Source organism: Drosophila erecta, unplaced genomic scaffold (assembly GCF_003286155.1).
Source record: "Drosophila erecta strain 14021-0224.00,06,07 unplaced genomic scaffold, DereRS2 tig00000021-arrow-pilon, whole genome shotgun sequence".
Lineage (NCBI taxonomy): Eukaryota > Metazoa > Arthropoda > Insecta > Diptera > Drosophilidae > Drosophila > Drosophila erecta.
The window spans coordinates 6302047-6320396 of NW_020825198.1; the positions used below are offsets into that span (position 1 = coordinate 6302047).

General features: G+C 41.9%; 1 protein-coding gene across 1 annotated transcript in view; it reads right to left on the reverse strand.

The window, feature by feature from the left end:
• Positions 1-18350, reverse strand: part of LOC6546263 (eukaryotic translation initiation factor 5B) — a 34530-nt gene that overhangs the window by 1017 nt on the left and 15163 nt on the right. The window contains exons 7-9 of the mRNA XM_001971723.3: positions 17497-17692; positions 15534-15641; positions 2215-2376 (exon numbers count right to left, since the gene is read on the reverse strand). Of these exons, the coding sequence (XP_001971759.1) occupies positions 2215-2376; positions 15534-15641; positions 17497-17692 (466 nt within the window). The remainder of the gene's footprint in view (positions 1-2214; positions 2377-15533; positions 15642-17496; positions 17693-18350) is intronic.

Sequence of the window (18350 nt, forward strand, 5' to 3'; positions counted from 1 at the left end):
CTCTGTCCTCTGTCTGCCAAGTTCCCCCGCTTAATTATTATTTTCATTTCCAGCTCTCTTTTTTCATTATTTTTGGCTCATCGCATATTAATTAGGCTCGATCAATGGTTTTGATTATTGGAGCCGTATATATTTATGTACAAAAGATTTCTCTAAACGATAAGGCGCATATAAAGCCCCTCAAGGAGTTCCCATTTATGGCCGTGCATACTAAAATGGCAGAATGGGCGACTCTTTTGTCCGCAGTTTCAGAGTTGAAGGATATCGATGGATTCGCTCGTTAAAATCCGAGCCTGAATTTAAGTATACATTGATTGCTTATCTATGACCTGCCTAGATTAAAGTTTATTTGGCATGCTGTTTTCGTTTAACAGCTCTCTGAGTTCTGTAATCGGATAAAGCTTATGAACTAAAGCCTACTCATATTTCGCATTTACACGAACTGCACCCCATTAAGCTTTCATCCTAGCCAAATATCGACTAATTGCAGCTATTTTTAGCGCCCACTAAGACCTTGTGCAAGTTTCTCACTGAGCCCGCAAGGCCGAAACCAAAGTCGTGTATGGTTGACCTCAGCTCCAATTTTAAGGGGGGTTTGTGAGGTTCTGGGCTGGGTTCTCTGCTCTCAGCTCCATTTTGGGTCGCCGAATGCGTCATAGCTGATAAACGGCGAGTGCACAAATTAAAGCCGAAAAGAAGAAAAAACACAAAGCACCGCAAACGGCGAAAACGGCGAAAACCGAACCCGCTGCAAAAGCACACACTCGCAAACTGGGTCGACATCCGAGGAAACTGGGTTAACTCGATGGTGACGATGCTCCGGCGGTCAGTGAACTATGCAAGTGCATAGTTTTACCGTGGAAGGTGAAACGTGACGTCAGCTGGCAACTCGGGTCAAATGCCACTCCCAACGCCCACCCCCCCGTGGAACGAACGTATCATCAGGTCAGCCATGACATAATACCCTTTCATGGCTCCCAGGTTCCTGCAGAGCCATTGAGGGCTATAAATAGTCGGGGAGTCTGTCAATTCGGGGTGGTGGCATACAACCTAATGGCTTTCGATGGAGCCTGCACTGCGAAAAGCCGATGAGATGAACGATAAAATTATAATGCGATGGCCTAATTAGATTTAATTGCAATGGGGCTCCAGCAATTTTACTTACATCCATGCGATCACTGAAATTAACTGAGATCTTAGTCGTACGTGCGATTTTTGGCAGTGCCAACTATTTCATTCAATTTGCAGGCCTAAAAATACATCTATTCATCGTTGTTTTTACGCAGCATTAATTGAATAAAGCGCGCTGCCAACTAAATGGGCAATTAGCGCCGCCTGGCGTTTTGACGTCACCGATGTCACCCCGCTGATAAGCGGCAAAAATGAATCGATTTGGTTTTCAGCCCCACCACACCGCACCGCCCACCCATCAAGGGCGCTTGACGTCAGAGCTGGTAAGTAATTGTTAATCAAATGATTGAGCGAAAGGAAGTTGCAAAGACCTCTCAACGCCACTTAAGCCAGTTAAGTCATCGATCCGAGGCGTTGGTTGCTGTTGTAGCCACTTAACACTTAGCACACAACTTGGCCATGTAATTTGATAAGCCAGCTGGCCAAAGGGGAAGTGACCAAGGTGAGGAGCTCTCCAGGTCCGAAGGTCCCATGGTCAGCAGGCGTGGGGTGCAGTGCGTCTGCACCTGGCCATCGGACCATCCGCCCAATCCAGGTGCAATTGACAACTTTGGCACTGCCCCGTGCGATTGCTCGACTGCCGCTGCTGTTGAACTCAAGTGATTGGCACTCGAAATCGCACTGAATAATGGCATCCGGCACTCGCTCGATGCAGCGAATTGATAATGGAAGTCCCAAAGCTACGCGAAGTTAATTGACTGAAATGCAATATTATTCTAGCAATCTACACGTAATTCAAACCATTTAATTAAGTTAAATGGTTTGCTTCTGCATCAACCCTCGATATATAGACAAACACATTAAAAACACGAAAAATAAGTATTTAATATAGCCTAGACCACTTCAGATATCAAATCCATTCATAAACACATGCCCACCAAAGCGATGATAGTGCGTTCCCTCGCTTCCCGACAAAATGCACTCGAGTTCTGAGTTGAGTCTTCCGCTCCCGAATTCCAGTGAATTTATTGTGCCTGAGTAACCTCGAGTGGAGGGTTCTTGAAAATCGATGGATGGACTTACCTTGCTGATCAGCATATCCTCCGCCTCGAAGTGGCGACCAAACATTTTGGGCGATTCCCCGGGAATCGGATCGATTTTGACGCAAATCTCTTGACCCTTGCGCGCGAATTCGATTTGCTTGTGATTCGATTCAATCGAAGTCACGATTCCAATGTCCACAAACTGCAATCACAGAAGAGAAAAAGGTAGCTGGTCAGTGAAATTGTGAAAGTGTTTTTGCATACGTGGCTAAAGGGGCGTATGCGTAATATGGCGGCAAATTAGAAATAATCAGATGGCCAATGCGAACTTTTATGGGGTGGGATTTCCGCATGTCGCCGACTGAATCGCTGATAAGTTTTACCAGCTCGTTTAATATGCCAGAGCCGTAAAATAACTCCACGTTAAGCGCTAAATAAAAGGTTTGCCAAAAAAGTAGAATAGGCCGTGTGGGTGGGGCATTAAATGGGTGGTGCTTGGGTGGCTCTTATCAGCGCATCTGGCGCAAGTTTCATATGCGGTGACCACTTCCTCAATTCCACTGATAAACTTGTGGGTGGGCACACTGTACACTGCAACGCGTTTCTGCGCTGCTTTTCCCACAATTCGGCATAACAAGAGAGGAAAACTTAAAGATACAATTTAAAACTAAAATTAACTTAGAAACCATCGTTGTTAAATTTGAATATGATTGAAGAGTGCTTTAGTCAGCTAATTAAGTCACTGCTTTTCTCGCTGTGCATGGGCGCCTATCTCGATGGCCTAACAAAGTCATTGAACCAAATTGTAACATGTTTGTTGTCGTAACCCGTTTGCACTCGACAAAAACAAAACAGGAAACTGTTGCCAACGTCGCGTTTCCTGTGGGCGCCCCAATGGCGTCGACCGCGCTGCCCTCGTTCGTATTTCATTCAAACCAAATAAATTATTGAAATTCTTTTTTTTTTGTTTTTTGTTTTGCTGCGTTGCCCTGTTGCTATCGGTGCAAATAGCTACATGGCACATTTACACACCCCCTAAAAGGAGAAAGAAGGGCAAGGGGAGCGGGGAGCGGGGCAGCAGCATTTGTCACCATTTCCTGTCGTTGATTACTCATACGCCCCGTTCCACGTCTTCCGCTGCGGCGTCTTCGCGTTTTCGCGCTCTCTTCGAAATTTTCATTAAATGTGTTAATTTATTTCCATTTCCACACAATTTTTTCTTTCAACATTGCGCTTCTGCGGTGCCGAGCCGGCAATTTTCGTCTTTTATGAGAGCAACGAAATCATCCCAGTGGGGAATATTTATGATAGATATCGCATATATATTTATACTTATATGCTACGGAGCAATATGGCGAACAAACAACCCGGCCCATACCAAATTCGTACCAAATGATGAGAGGAGAAATTGATGGGCCTGTTGATGCAAGTGGCAAAAAAAAGGAAAGCGACTTGTAAGGATATAAATTGGTTTTGGGAGAATTTTATATACTTGTTTGGACCTTTGCATAATTTTTATAAAAGCTCATAAGTTTAAAAATAAGCAAGATAAGAATCCAAGAATTACAGAAAGTTATCAACTGAACATTTTTAAGAAAACGAGATTACTTGGCGTTTCGACAGGAATTTGATTACATTTATTTCCAACTATAAACTTCATGCAGAACAGCCAAAAAGTGTGATATATTTTCTGCCTTCGATGCCAAAGAAAACGAATTCTTTATTGGGCATTAAGAAAAAATTCGATGACGACGCGGCCGTCTCGTGTCGCCGAGAAACCCAAACAAGTTGACTACGAAAACAACATTTTACATTCCGCCTTTTTTTTCCCCTGTTCGATTTTGTATATTTTTTGTACAACTTTTTCTGGCTGGCAGATCGCGTGGCTGTGTGTGTGTATCGGCGTTTATCTAAAAATATGATTTATATATTTCGTGCAGACCGGATGTCGTCTATTTTCGAAAAAAGCGCTGCTTGTATGAATGAACGAAAACAACAAATCGAAAGCGAACAAAACGAGATTCAAAAACCATTTGGCTTTTTGTAAAAATGTTTGATGGAGAGCGGCGACCAGATGAGGGACAAACACATAGATTGTGTGCTATCTTTATTATTTTTTGGGCAGCACAAACATTTTAGTGACACAATTCTCTGATTTCTTTGCAGCTTGTTTATGCTGTTGTCAGCAGGAAACACTAAATTAGTTGACCGTAGAGAGAATTACCCCATATATACATATGTATACCGCATAATATATATATATGTATACATGCACACATTTTATATGTGTCAAAGACGAAAATTCGCAACATCCGTCGCGCGGGGACTCAAAAACATATCTTTCAGGGCTTTCAGTCTGCGCAGCTGCAACTTCGAGTGGCCTCGAAATATACAAAATTCAAAACGGTAGTCACATCAATTTTTTCAATCTCGGCTGCCGGTCTTGGTTTCTCCTCAACCAAATCTTCAGCCCCTCGGGGCTGCCGATCTACGCTTTTCAAATGAATCGAGAAGTCTGGTGCGCCGCGAACTTGCCTACGTCATGTTTTTCGAGGGAGAAAGAAGAACTTGTCGCTGATTCGAGTTCGGGCCGCAAGCCCCCAGATTTGAGGAAGCATTTATATAGTCATCATCGCGGTGATCGCTATGAACATGATCACGATTCATCCGTCCACGGACCACCAGATAACCCCACTCATCTAGCTGCCCACAACTTCGGGAAGGTGGAGGAGGAGGAGGAGCAGATGGCAGCTGGAAAACAACCTGAGGAGATCTTGGTAGCTGAATAACTAGATTGGGGGAATGGGAAGAGTGGGTGTGCGGTAGCAGGGCTGCAGTATGAGAAAGTAGTTTGGAATATATATGGTTTCTACAGCGTAACAGTGTTAAAGAGAAGCTTTTAAAGGGAAATTGTTATATTTCTTAGAATTTAAAGGGGACTCCAATTAGCATAGATTGAAAGTTCAGTGTTGATAAACGCTTTCTAAAGCAAGCTGTAGCATTCAAAGCTGGAGTTTTGAAAAATAAGCAACATTTTTCTTAACTTTCCGGTACTATGCAACCCTAACGCCCCCAACCTTTTCACCAAGCTACCCAAAACTGCCAGTTGGTTGGACCTGGACGCATCTCGAGTCATGCAACGCCAAGCGACATGGCTTTCAACCGCAATAACAATGCCAACAACACCTACCAAATGAGCCAAGACAGACCCCTCGGAGCAGAAGTCTAGTCATGCTCATTAGCATCTCGAATCTCCATCTCCATCTGGGTCTCCGTCTCCACTGCTGCAGTGCATCAACGCCCACAAGCAACACTCGCGACTCGTAGGAGGCCAAAAAGAAAATCTTTCACTGACAGGAAGTTGGTGGGCAAGCTCATCATCGCCGTCATCGTCATTGCCATCAAAATTCAAGTAAATCGCAGGTGGGTGTCTGTGTGCTGTTGCCAAGGTGTTAAAGAGCGGCAGCAAGCTCCACTGATTAGAAATGATTAGCGGACAGAGTTGTTATTAATTTCGTAGTTTGCGCCACTCGAATAGCGAAAATTAAAGCCCATTGATTATTGTTTAATTTGTTTGGGTTAACGTCGTGCTATCGGACATCGGAAATACTTGATAGATACCCGCCAGCTGCTCGGCATATGGCCATTAATCAGCCGTGTCAATAAAGTGCGTCCAAGTATCCTTAGTCCAGTCCATATGCATATAAGCCCGAGTGCAAAACAATCAATTATGAAACTGTGCATGAATGAAACTGAAGCGATTGAAATTATGGAACCTTTTGATTGATAATCGATAAGAATCGCACAAAGAATACATAAAAATAACATAAAGTGATAAGAAAGCCGAAAATGCAGGCTTAATTGGAAGGGAATGCGAGTTTTTGACCAGACAGGTGAGCTATCAGCCAAAATCGTATCAAGTTCAATGCCTGAGTTAATAACTATTATTAGGTTTCTTTTTTCTGGTTTTTGGCCTAGAAGTTTTCAAGGTTCTGGCGACTCACGATGCGGCCATAAAATATTATTTCCCTGACGGTTTTCCCCTAGTCAACTAAAATAAGCTTCAAGTAGATTGCCCCGATTGCCAACGAAAGTAGAGTGCACGGAAGTTTGCTATTTCGCCATCTGCTTGAAGTTGAGTAAACAAATAATACATTTATCCCGGGTTCCAAAGACTATTTTTATTCAGCAGAATCGTTGGAGGATTTAAAAAAAGGGGATGCCAAGCGCGTTGTTTTAGCTTTGCAAAGAAAATGAGTATAATGCCACATTTCTAATAAGAAAACTTTGAGTATATCTTTATCCTGACCTATACTACGCCTAAACATATTAAAACTTTTTATCTCTCAGACAACTTCTCGTAAAATGTATCTTGCAGTCTGATGATGACTTGTCCAAGATAATGGGCTATCTTAAACAGTAGCGCAGTATTGCGATAAGTAAAGAAACACAACTTTAGTCACATGGCAAACTTGCTAGCCAAATTGTCATCCCGGTTTTTGGTGCCACTTAGTCCAAATATTTTTGCGTAGGTGATACGTCCGCTGCTTTTACTATTCCCCTCGTTTTTTATGAATTTTATGGCTTGCAGCCCGAAAACATTAAGCGATTAAACAAACGTCAATTAAGTATATTTATTTTGGGTGCGCGTGTAAATGGGTGAAAAAAAGGGGGAAGAAGCAGCTGAGTATAAGAACGTTTTTATGCCAGTTTTCCGTCGGTTTTTGTGCAAATTCAGCATTTCCGGCCAAGAAAAACTGAAATGTGACGAAGGCGACCAACTGACCGAGCAAAAGCGAAATAAAACCAACAGAAACCAGCAACGACGACGTCAATTTCCAAGCCGCAAAAACAAAGGCAAAAATAAAACAAAATAAAAAAAAACCAAAGAAATACAGAGAGCGGCGAGTAATTTGCTAATTACGCTAATTTCTTTTGTTGTTGCTGGTCGGTCTGCTTTTATTGCAATTGCCATTTGTAATAGCAGCCATTGTTGCTGTTGCGCTGCCTGCTTTATTTTCATAGTAAAATAAATATATAAGGCAATCGTACACAGTAAGAAAAAGACATGTGATTTTACAAAGAGTTTTGATTTTCAAACCGCTTTAGCAAGTGTATGCTTTGTGTTTTTACATATGTATCTTAAATGTATTGAAACTTTCATCCTATTTGACTAAGCAAATATATTTAACATCATTATGGTGCCTCTCCATTTTGCAGATTATGATCATGAGCATATATATCTCTATTTATCCAGTTATTTTTATTCAATGTACAGCTATTAGATGCTCCGTGTAGATGCAGATACACGAAGACGGGGCAAAAAACCGCGTATCTAAGCGGATTTTACTATCTTATCGTTTGTACAAATGGCCGCGTGTGTGTGTGTGCGCGAATGTATGACTGAGTGTGTGTGTGTTTTATGGTCGTCGGAACCTAAAGCTACCCGCACCACCCACCGCCCACCAACACCCCTCGTCCGCAATGGCCTAGGCAATAGTCAAGGCAACAACAGGAAATAAGCATTTTTATGAATGAATCGAAAGCGAGACACAGACAAACAAACAAATAGACTCGCGCACGTAGATACAGATACACACGCATACATGGATAAGGCACTCAGTGTTTAGTGCAAAATGCTTAGCTTAAGTACAGTAGGCGATGTAGATCCATAATAAGTTATTTTCGGATCACTAGTAAATTAAATCGTTGGGTTCAGATAATAAGCTCCTTTGATTTAACATCAAAAAGGTCTAGAGGTCCAAAAGACCTCACCTCGCTCTAGAAGTTATATAATAGATTTATAAAACGCAATGGTCAGTATCAATTGAACTATAAATCACGTACTTTCGCCACTCCACCCAGACGATATTTAAACCAATTGTGAGGGCAAAAAAATAAAATACTGTTGCTGTATAAATTCGTGTTTGTAGGTTTCATTCACAAGTTGCGAGCGCTCATTGTGTTGTTGCTGCCACTATTTGTTATGGTCTGTTTGCTCTATTTTATATTAAAAGCTTTTATTGCGGCCGTATCCGATAGATACAGGCACATGGCGGCATGGCGGCATGGCAGAGTGCGCCCACATGTCTTCCAACTGTTCTATTACGAAATCTCCGACGCTGTGCGCTTATCATAATAAGATACGAGTGTATCTAGTAGACGATGGGTTGGCCCATTCACAGCATTCCCATTTCATTCATAAAGAGAACTTCCGATTTCCCGCGTTTCGGCACGTTCAGGAGCCCACCTGCCTTATCTCGCTGCTCGTTGCTCTACACAACCACTTCCCACTGTTCGCTATTTGCTGTTTGCTGTTTGCTGGCACTTCCTATTCGGATCCTGCCCTTCCGATGTCCCCCGCTCGAGGATTCTCCTGACCCCTGACTCCGAGCAGCTGGCTGCCTCAGCACACTTATGCCATGAGTACTACACTCCGCTTGCCGTCTCTTTTTGGCCGCTTGGAATGGCATTTCATTCATAAAGTTGTGCGCTTACACTTGCCGAAGAATCTTCACTTTATGCTCTATCTTTTAGCAGCAAATACATTTGGATATTCAAAGGAACTCTATTGTACAAAGGTTTTCTTTATGAACTCTATTTGTAAGCAGAATTAGAATTAGTCTTCTCTTTTTCAAATGGATTTTCGTAATAGAAGACCACATATTTCTCTCAGTACAGCCAATTATTTGGTTCCTACGTGCGGAAGCATTCACTTCCGTTCTACTTCCGTTCTGCCTCGGCCAGCTGAAAAAAAAAAACTGCAGCTGGCTGTCTTATGACCGCCGACAATCCGCTTCCGCAGCTCTTTCTCCATCTACATATGTACGTACTTACGGACAACCACCCCGACTTCTTTTGTATTTAATTACTGGTTCCGGTTCTTAGCGCTGTTTCTATCGCTTCATCGCCGTCCTCCTTACCATCATTGTGTTTGTTCTTCGTGTGCCCCTTGTTGTTGCATTGTCCAAAGTGTTCTTTTGTCGCACACGTAGTATCCGCTGAAACCGATTCGAATTCTTAACAACCCCGAAATGGCGAAAGATGACGCAGTTCCGAAAACCAAGAGGAAGTGCCCGGAAATAATCAGCGATTGTAATCTGAACAGTGAGATACTCTTCACGGGTCCTCGAATGCGATGCGTAAAGATCTTAAGAGATTTTTGGGTATTAGTCAAGCTGTAGTCAGGGTGTTGCTTTTTTTTTACCCGTAGATTAATCTTCCTTACATCATGTTACACTAATTTAACATGGAAGAATGGGGATAATTATTTTTGTCAGTGATAGCAGATTTGGTTATTAAATGGAAATGTGGTATAACAAAAACAACCTAGGCTATCGATACATTTCCCCCATTACTGAATTATCTTTCACAATGCCAAAGCTCTTAAGACTCTTTCACTCAGCGAAGAATCATTCATTCACTGAAAAAGAACCGCGTAGATCAACTCGGTTCTTATTGAGGCGACAGCGGAAGTCGTAAGCCATGAAGGCTCAACAACCGAGGCAGTCGGCGAAATAAAAAATAATACTTAAATCTCGCACTTAAATGGCCCATCAGGTCCGAGAAAATTCGAAAATGGGGAGAAGGGAAAGGGGCCGCAGGGAAGTGGAGACACCCTTACCTACTTAAACTTAGCTCGCAGCCCATAAATTAGCCAAGATCAACAAAATCGGGGAGCAGGAGGAGGAGGAGGAGGAGGAGGAGGAGCAAGGCAAACTGCTACTACATAAATATACGTGTATATATAAATCGAAAAATCGAAAAACTGCAAGAGCCCAGGGGCCATTTAATTAACAAAAAGCAGCAGTAGCAGCGCACCGAATGAGCTTTCATTTCCGCTACAACCGCCAGGCACTTGGGGCATGAATGAAAATATTAAAAGATATCGATCGGCGGTCTTCGATTCGATCTCACTTGCCACCACCACCACCACCACCAACCGGGTGCAACCGAAAACTCTTTATGCCACCAGATTTCTGGTTTCTCTGCGGTTTGGGCAAAAGCAACGGCAACAGCAGGCCGCAAAATAATATCTATATACACATATGCAAGACGATCTGCAAGTGATCTGCCACAGTCTGTCTCTCCGGTTTTAAAGACCGTCTTTAGCAGGCAAACAGATTGAAGGCAATCACAGTGAAGATTCACACATTTCGTTCGGTTCTTGAAAATCTAAAACTGATAGTTCGCTAGAAGACCCTCTTTGGTCAAACAACTCTTCAAATTGGGAAGCTTAAGGGTGCTAGTTTTCTTTCAAATTAGAAAAGTTTCGCTTATGGAATCAGGACTGTAGTAGCTTTAGCTAGATACCCCCTGCATAAATTGCTCGTAGACACGTACACACTCACTCACATCGCAAAGTCCATATGTTAAGTGACTGACGGATTTGGATTTGGCGGTGGGTAACGCCTCCAACTTCCGTTTGCTGTTTTGGCTTTGGTTTTAAAGTGCAGGCAGGCATTCAGTCGAAAGAGGGAAAATAAATGTATTCCCCGGTAGATGTTGTAGATGCAGATGATCGGCGATGGTGATGGTGATGGCGGTGGTGCTGGAGCTGGTGTTGGTGATCCACTCGCTCCTCCATTCGGCGGTTGGATGATGGTGATGTCAGTGGGAGACGATGCGGATGAGATTGAGGATGTGCGAGAGTGGGGCGTGTTTGGCTTAGATTGTGCCTTCGATAAAGTGAAACTCTTTGATGTACGAGCACGGGGGCTGATCGAGGCGGATCTGATGAGACCGGAGGATAAACAACGGCTGCAGACTTAAAAAGTATAAAAGAGCAGCGAAGATTGCCGGATCGCTGCTTAATTAGCCACGGTGACCCTCAAGGCTAAGTATCCAAAGGTGGATGATCATCAACAATTGGCCTGATGATCGGTGAAAAGGGGAACTTTTAATTGAATTCGATGGGGGAAGTTATTTTTTTCAGAGAGGAAACAATACTGAGATCATCAGCATTTCCCTAAACACGACTGATCAGACGATGGGTTTGTTTCTTCTATGTTTACCATGAAGCTGTGGAAATTTTCGATTAGCAATTAAGGTGTTTATTGTTCAGTTTAAATATCTAGAGGACTTTCTAGGAAATTGGCATGATCTTTGCTCTGTTGTTTACCTACAGTACATTATACATTAATCTAAAGAACGCACTTAGTGTACTTAGTAATAACTTCCCCTAGATAAAATGGTGGCTTCCAATCACTTTACTTGCTTAACCCCAAAAACCATTGAACCCTCTGACTGTCCATTGATCCCTTACCCTAATTAACCCCATCGAACCGTCGCCAGCCGTATCCCGTTACCGCATTTTGACACTTGCAGTCCCCAATTCTCAGGGGTTAAGGGTTGAAGCACCGGCGGTCAGCCGGCAATGGTCACCTGTTTAACCCCCTGGGCCAACGTGTAATGATAAGCCCGCCGAACGGGAAGTGGAAGTGGTTTGGGCGCTGTCGTTGCCTTCGTGTGAGAACGGATGTTTTGGCCAGCTTGAAACAATTACGCGGTCCGAGAGACAAAGGCCAGAAACCAAGTGATCGGACTGGCCTGCCATTACAGATTTAATTATATAATTAATAAATGTAATCAACGGCCAGGCAAAGGCAAGGGCCTAAGAAGCGACCATCTGGCAGTGAAACAGTCGCCGGCACGCATGCGCAGCAGCGTCGAAAGGAAGTTGTCGCTGGGAGAGAAAAGAGGAGAAGAGAAGAGGAGGGGGTCCGCAAGAGCTCTGGAGAAGTGGAGATATCCCCCAACCCTTTCGCAGAAGAGCTCCCCCAGCTGCAAGTCAACGGAAATCGCAAAAGGCAAAAAAGCAAGCAGGCAGAAGCGACAAAACAGCCACGACGACGGCGATGGCCCAGCATTCTTGGGCAGAAATGAAGTGCACATCTAAAGTAGAATTGGATCAGGTCGGGGGAATGGACATGGACATGTGGGTCTGGAGCAGGGGTTAGCATACGCTCACATGTGTGTGCCCACGGCACATGAGCGCAGATTGTGGGGACTTGCTGGATGAGCTACTACCGAAGGTTAAGTACGTATACTCAGCTCACTGCCTGCAACTTAATGCCCAACCAAAAGGTGTCTGAAAGTATACAACATACTAAAATATCCAGCTAACAGCGACACTAAGAAGAAGCCCGATCTCTTCTAACTATATGCAGTGTTCTCAAAGCCGAGTATAATCTATTGGAACAAATCGTAGGGTATTTGCCGCACAAAAATCAGATTTAAAGCTGGCAAAAAGTATAAAGTGGCCAATACGAGCGAAGGAGAAAAAGAGGGGAACACGTTAAAAAGAATGACGATGAATGACGGGAAGCGCACAGCTTAGCAGCGCTCTCTTGGATAATTGAGGAAGTTATAATTGCCAATGAATGCCTCCTGCTCCTGCTCCTCCATCTGCTCCTTCCCCTCCTGCCCTGCTCCAGCTCCAGCTCCGGCTCCAGTTCCTTCTCCTGGTATGAAGTCAAGAGCGGTGCGGGCAGCAGAAGACATAAACCCTTTGGCACAAGATCGGAGAAGCGACAAAAAGCGACAGAGGTGGAAAGGAAACAGTTGTTGTCTTTGGTCTTTGGCAACGGGAAACAGGACATGTCTGCGCATAAATTGAAATGAGTGTCGTCGTCGTTCCTGCTACTTTTTTTACCCAGTTTGTATCATCATCAACGGAAGGACAATAATTGAGGGCCCGCCAGTCCGATGGTTATTATGATGGAATTCAGAAAGCGTTTTGCGACGCAATTCGTTCGGTGCGATGAGCTAATAACTATTCGCCCAGCTCCCCACAACACAATTGCATCACGCACATCCAGAGAGAATATAATGAAAATAAAACCGCACCACCTGTGTCAACAATGAAAAGCTGCCCAGCCAGAGGTAGCAAATCAAACAAACAACTCATCGAGCCCTGGTCCTCCTTATTATTATATATACTTGATACTTGACACGATTCCCAAGACAACACACCATATTCCAGACACAAGGACTTTCATTGTGCCACCATTGTGCGCATAGAAGAAGAGCCCAGAAACCCAGGTCCCCAACAATCGCGATCTACACCGCGATCTACACCACAGCACTCCTAAATAAATGCGTGTCTATTGAATGGAACCTTTTGTGGAGCGAAGCTCGCAGAATAGTTAAATATTTGCCAGCGAATAGATAGATTGTGATCACAGCACAAAAAAAAACGTTGGAAGGTCGGCTTAACTATCATTAATATAGATAGATAGGGAATTGCATTAATAGAGAATTGCGCCAGAAACATTTAGAGGTATGCCACTTCAAAATCCGATTAGTATAAGTTGAGTTATGGAGTTTTGAACTTCAGCCTTAGGACATTTCTTAATTTTTTTGAATTTGAACAATCACACATCAAAAAAATGACAAAAAAATTAAAAAAAAATAAATTTCCAAATTTGAATGCAGAGTTGTAGAGAATTTCGCCAGAAACATTTAGAGGTATGCCACTTCAAAATCCGATTAAGATAAGTTGAGTTATGGAGTTTAGAACTTTAGCCTTGGGACATTTTTTAATTTTTTTGAATTTGTACAATCACACATCAAAAAAATGACAAAAAAATTAAAAAAAAATAAATTTCCAAATTTGAATGCAGAGTTGTAGAGAATTTCGCCAGAAACATTTAGAGGTATGCCACTTCAAAATCCTATTAGTATAAGTTGAGTTATGGAGTTTTGAACTTCAGCCTTAGGACATTTCTTAATTTTTTTGAATTTGTACAGTCATACATCAAAAAAATGACGAAAAAATTGAAAAAAAATAAATTTCCAAATTTGATTGCAGATTTTAGAGAATTGCTTCAGAAACATTTAGAGGTATGCCACTTCAAAATCCGATTAGTATAAGTTGAGTTATGGAGTTTTGAACTTCAACCTTAGGACATTTCTTAATTTTTTTGAATTTGAACAATCACACATCAAAAAAATGACAAAAAAATTAAAAAAAAATAAATTTCCAAATTTGAATGCAGAGTTGTAGAGAATTTCGCCAGAAACATTTAGAGGTATGCCACTTCAAAATCCGATTAAGATAAGTTGAGTTATGGAGTTTAGAACTTTAGCCTTGGGACATTTTTTAATTTTTTTGAATTTGTACAATCACACATCAAAAAAATGACAAAAAAATTGAAAAAAAATAAATTTCCAAATTTGAATGCAGATTTTTAGAGAATTGCTTCAGAAACATTTAGAGGTATGCCACTTCAAAATCCGATTAGTATAAGTTGAGTTATGGAGTTTTGAACTTCAGCCTTAGGACATTTCTTAATTTTTTTGAATTTGTACAATCACACATCAAAAAAATGACAAAAAATTGAAAAAAAATAAATTTCCAAATTTGAATGCAGATTTTTAGAGAATTGCTTCAGAAACATTTAGAGGTATGCCACTTCAAAATCCGATTAGTATAAGTTGAGTTATGGAGTTTTGAACTTCAGCCTTAGGACATTTCTTAATTTTTTTGAATTTGTACAATCACACATCAAAAAAATGACAACAAAATTGAAAAAAAATAAATTTCCAAATTTGAATGCAGAGTTGTAGAGAATTTCGCCAGAAACATTTAGAGGTATGCCACTTCAAAATCCGATTAAGATAAGTTGAGTTATGGAGTTTAGAACTTCAGCCTTGGGACATTTTTTAATTTTTTTGAATTTGTACAATCACACATCAAAAAAATGACAAAAAAAAATAAATTTCCAAATTTGAATGCAGATTTTTAGAGAATTGCTTCAGAAACATTTAGAGGTATGCCACTTCAAAATCCGATTAGTATAAGTTGAGTTATGGAGTTTTGAACTTCAGCCTTAGGACATTTCTTAATTTTTTTGAATTTGTACAATCATACATAAAAAAAATGACAAAAAAATTGAAAAAAAATAAATTTCCAAATTTGAATGCAGAGTTGTAGAGAATTTCGCCAGAAACATTTAGAGGTATGCCACTTCAAAATCCGATTAAGATAAGTTGAGTTATGGAGTTTAGAACTTCAGCCTTGGGACATTTTTTAATTTTTTTGAATTTGTACAATCACACATCAAAAAAAATTACAAAAAAATTGAAAAAAAAAAAATTTTCAAATTTGAATGCAGATTTTTAGATAATTGCGCCAGAAACATTTAGAGGTATGCCACTTTAAAATCCGATTAAGATTAATCATAAATCTCAACATTCTAGCTTTTGTAGGTTTCTTTTTACTCTACGAGTAAAGGGTTTAAAAAGTAACATATTGATAATCTTATGATCTTAGAATAAGATTTTCATTTTTGTTTACATTGGCAAAATAGATTATCTTATACAGAACTAGCTTAATATTTTTCTCAGTGCACTTACCTCCTTGCTGGGCACGCAAATTGGAGTGCCCACTTTGACAATGCCGTTCTCGACCATCACGCCCATCACGATCGGATCTCGGCTGTTGAAAATGAACTGTGGCAGTATCTGTGGGATGGAATCGAAGAGATAGTTGTCAGAGAACGGGGAATTAGATCAATGACTGTTAGATAGATGATGATTTTGTGGGGCCTAACTAATAGGCGGCTCATCGGGTTCGATCGATAACGATGGGTCCGCTTCTAACTACTTTTTAAATAATGTCCGATAATTATGGTGGCTTAGGCGATGGCGATGTAAGCAACGGATTTTCCAAGATAACTTAACCACTATATGTCTGGTTTGATATTGGGTACTCTGCAAATGGGGTACCAGTTTTTATGAAGATCTCCTTGATTTTCAATTGTACATAACTAAAGAGCACATATACAATGAACCAATTTAAACTTTTTTACTACAAAATAAAATTTGTTTTTTTAACGTATTTTGCTTATTATGTTGCCCCTATTATGTATAAAACTATGTTTTTCCTGTGCGCTTTCCTATCGTTGTGGCCCATTAATAAAGTGCACAGGCAACCTCAGACCAAAAACAGCATTGACTGCACCAAGAACAACTTAATTTCCGTTGCGTCAACTGTTGAAGATGGCCTCAAATGGGAAGCCGCCTGCAGCAGAAGTTGAGGATGGGGCACAATCTGAATCAGCCGGCATAGAAAATGGATTGTACGTCGCCGGGAAAAAAAGAAATGTGGCCCAGAGAACACGTTTCTCCAGATCCAGCTCCAGCTCCAGCTCCACATGCACATGACTGTGCCCCATGTACCAGCCAACTCCTTAAGACAGAAGGCGAGTTAATAACTCAAACTAAACAACGTCATTGTTATTACAAGACCTGCGACTGGGACTTCCACTCTAGAGAATCGTTAAGTTCAAGCTGGCCGTATGCACTCGAAAAAACTATTTAAATAGTATTAATCGATATATGGTATTAAATCCCACTATATAGGGGATTTAGCAAATAGAAATGCACAAATAAATATAAGAAAAACTGACTCACAAATATCGTAAGCAGTAGTTGTAGTGCTTAAAGTACAGGCTTTCGAGTGTAAGAGATCGAACGAATGCTAGCCAACAGCTGTGCGATGTGTGTCCAATTACCAGCACAGTGGGAGCCCAGTGGCTAGAAGTGGTCTAGAGTGGACTAGAGTGGACCAAAGTGGCCCCGAGTGGAGTGTGGAGTGTGGCGTGTTGAGTCGCCACATTGCATACGACCAAAATCTAATGATTGCCTATAAATCAAATACGCTGTTTAAACATTATTTGAGCAGGAAGTGTGGACGTGATGCAGGCGTCTGTTGGGATCTAAGGCTTTAATCGCTTGTTGAGTGGTTGTCTTGGCCCGGCTTATAGAGTATAGCGCACAGAGCACGGCCCCCAGGAGTTCAAGCCCGTTCCATTCTTGTTGGCCAGCATCATTAGGCCAGCGTCAAGACGAGACAAGCCGCAGCTGGAGATCCATTCTGGGTCTTACTTAAAATCGGAGTTGGAGTTGGAGTTGGAGCTGGAGCTGGAGTTGCAGTCTCGGTCTCATTCTCAATTTCAGTCCGCGGCAGATTGCATTTTACACCTGTAGCTTTCGGGGTAATTGCAGCTAGGCTGAAGGTGCTGCGGGGGGAGGAGGGAAATGGAACACGAACATGGGCGCATTAAAATAATGCCCATAATGACACCGAGTCTTTTGGGTTTCCGTCTTTAAATTGTTCACCTGATACCTACACTTGAAAATGAGAACAACATCTGCAACTTATATTCACTTTGTGTATTGCAAGTTGTTTATTTCAGAGGACTCAGTTTGTACTAAATCTCAGTTAAATATGAACCTACATTTTTTTCTCCCGCGGGAATATTAGCTCTTTCCAATTGATTCTAATATATCCTGTTAAATTGAAAGATTGACTTACCCTTAACTTGCAGGGAAAGACGGCAACGGATCGGAACTCCTCCCGCTTCTTCTGCTTGAGCTCCTCGCGATAGGCGGTGAACTTGTCGAAGAGATGATAGATAATGTCCGCCTGGAATATTTTCACGCCCAGGGAATCGGCCATTTCCTGTGCCTCCCGCTCGATCTTCACGTCGAATGCCAAAATCGTTGCATACCTAAGGGGGTCGGGCGATGGAGATAAATAAAGAAGATGAGTGAGATTCGTCGGCGGTAATTTAAAACAATTAAAATGTGTATGCAGTCGGAGAGGCGGGGGGCGGGCGGGCAGGGCAGGGTTAACCAACGAGCATAATAATAATAACAATAACCATAATGACACTGTAGTCGTCGCTGGTCTTCCTGTCTGGAGAAGAGTTGGCCTAATGATCGGATCGGGCCACATGGCGATCCGAGCACCAGGAAGCGTTAATAATTGAAATCACAAACAACCTCGGCGGATGAGATCCAACTGACGGTCGGTCGGACAGCTCAAGATGTTGTTTGTTTAGCTTGGTTAACTTTTGCCGTGTGGGGCTTTCAATGACAGGAAATGGTTGGCATTTCGAGAATCGAAACTCTCCGTCGACAGGAAAGGTCCCAAAGCCCAAGTGGAGTCGGCTAATGAGGGGCACTTTTTGGGATCTCTCGATCTTCATGGGTATATAAAAATGGAAATGGGTTGGGGATCAAATTTGCTCGGGTAGAGGCGAAAACAGTTTAGGATAGAATCCACGACTAATCGATCTATGAATTATGATCAGTTTGGGCAGCGAGGGAGCTAATATCAAGAACATTAATAAAAAGAAAGGAGAACCCCTTTTAAATTGTGATATA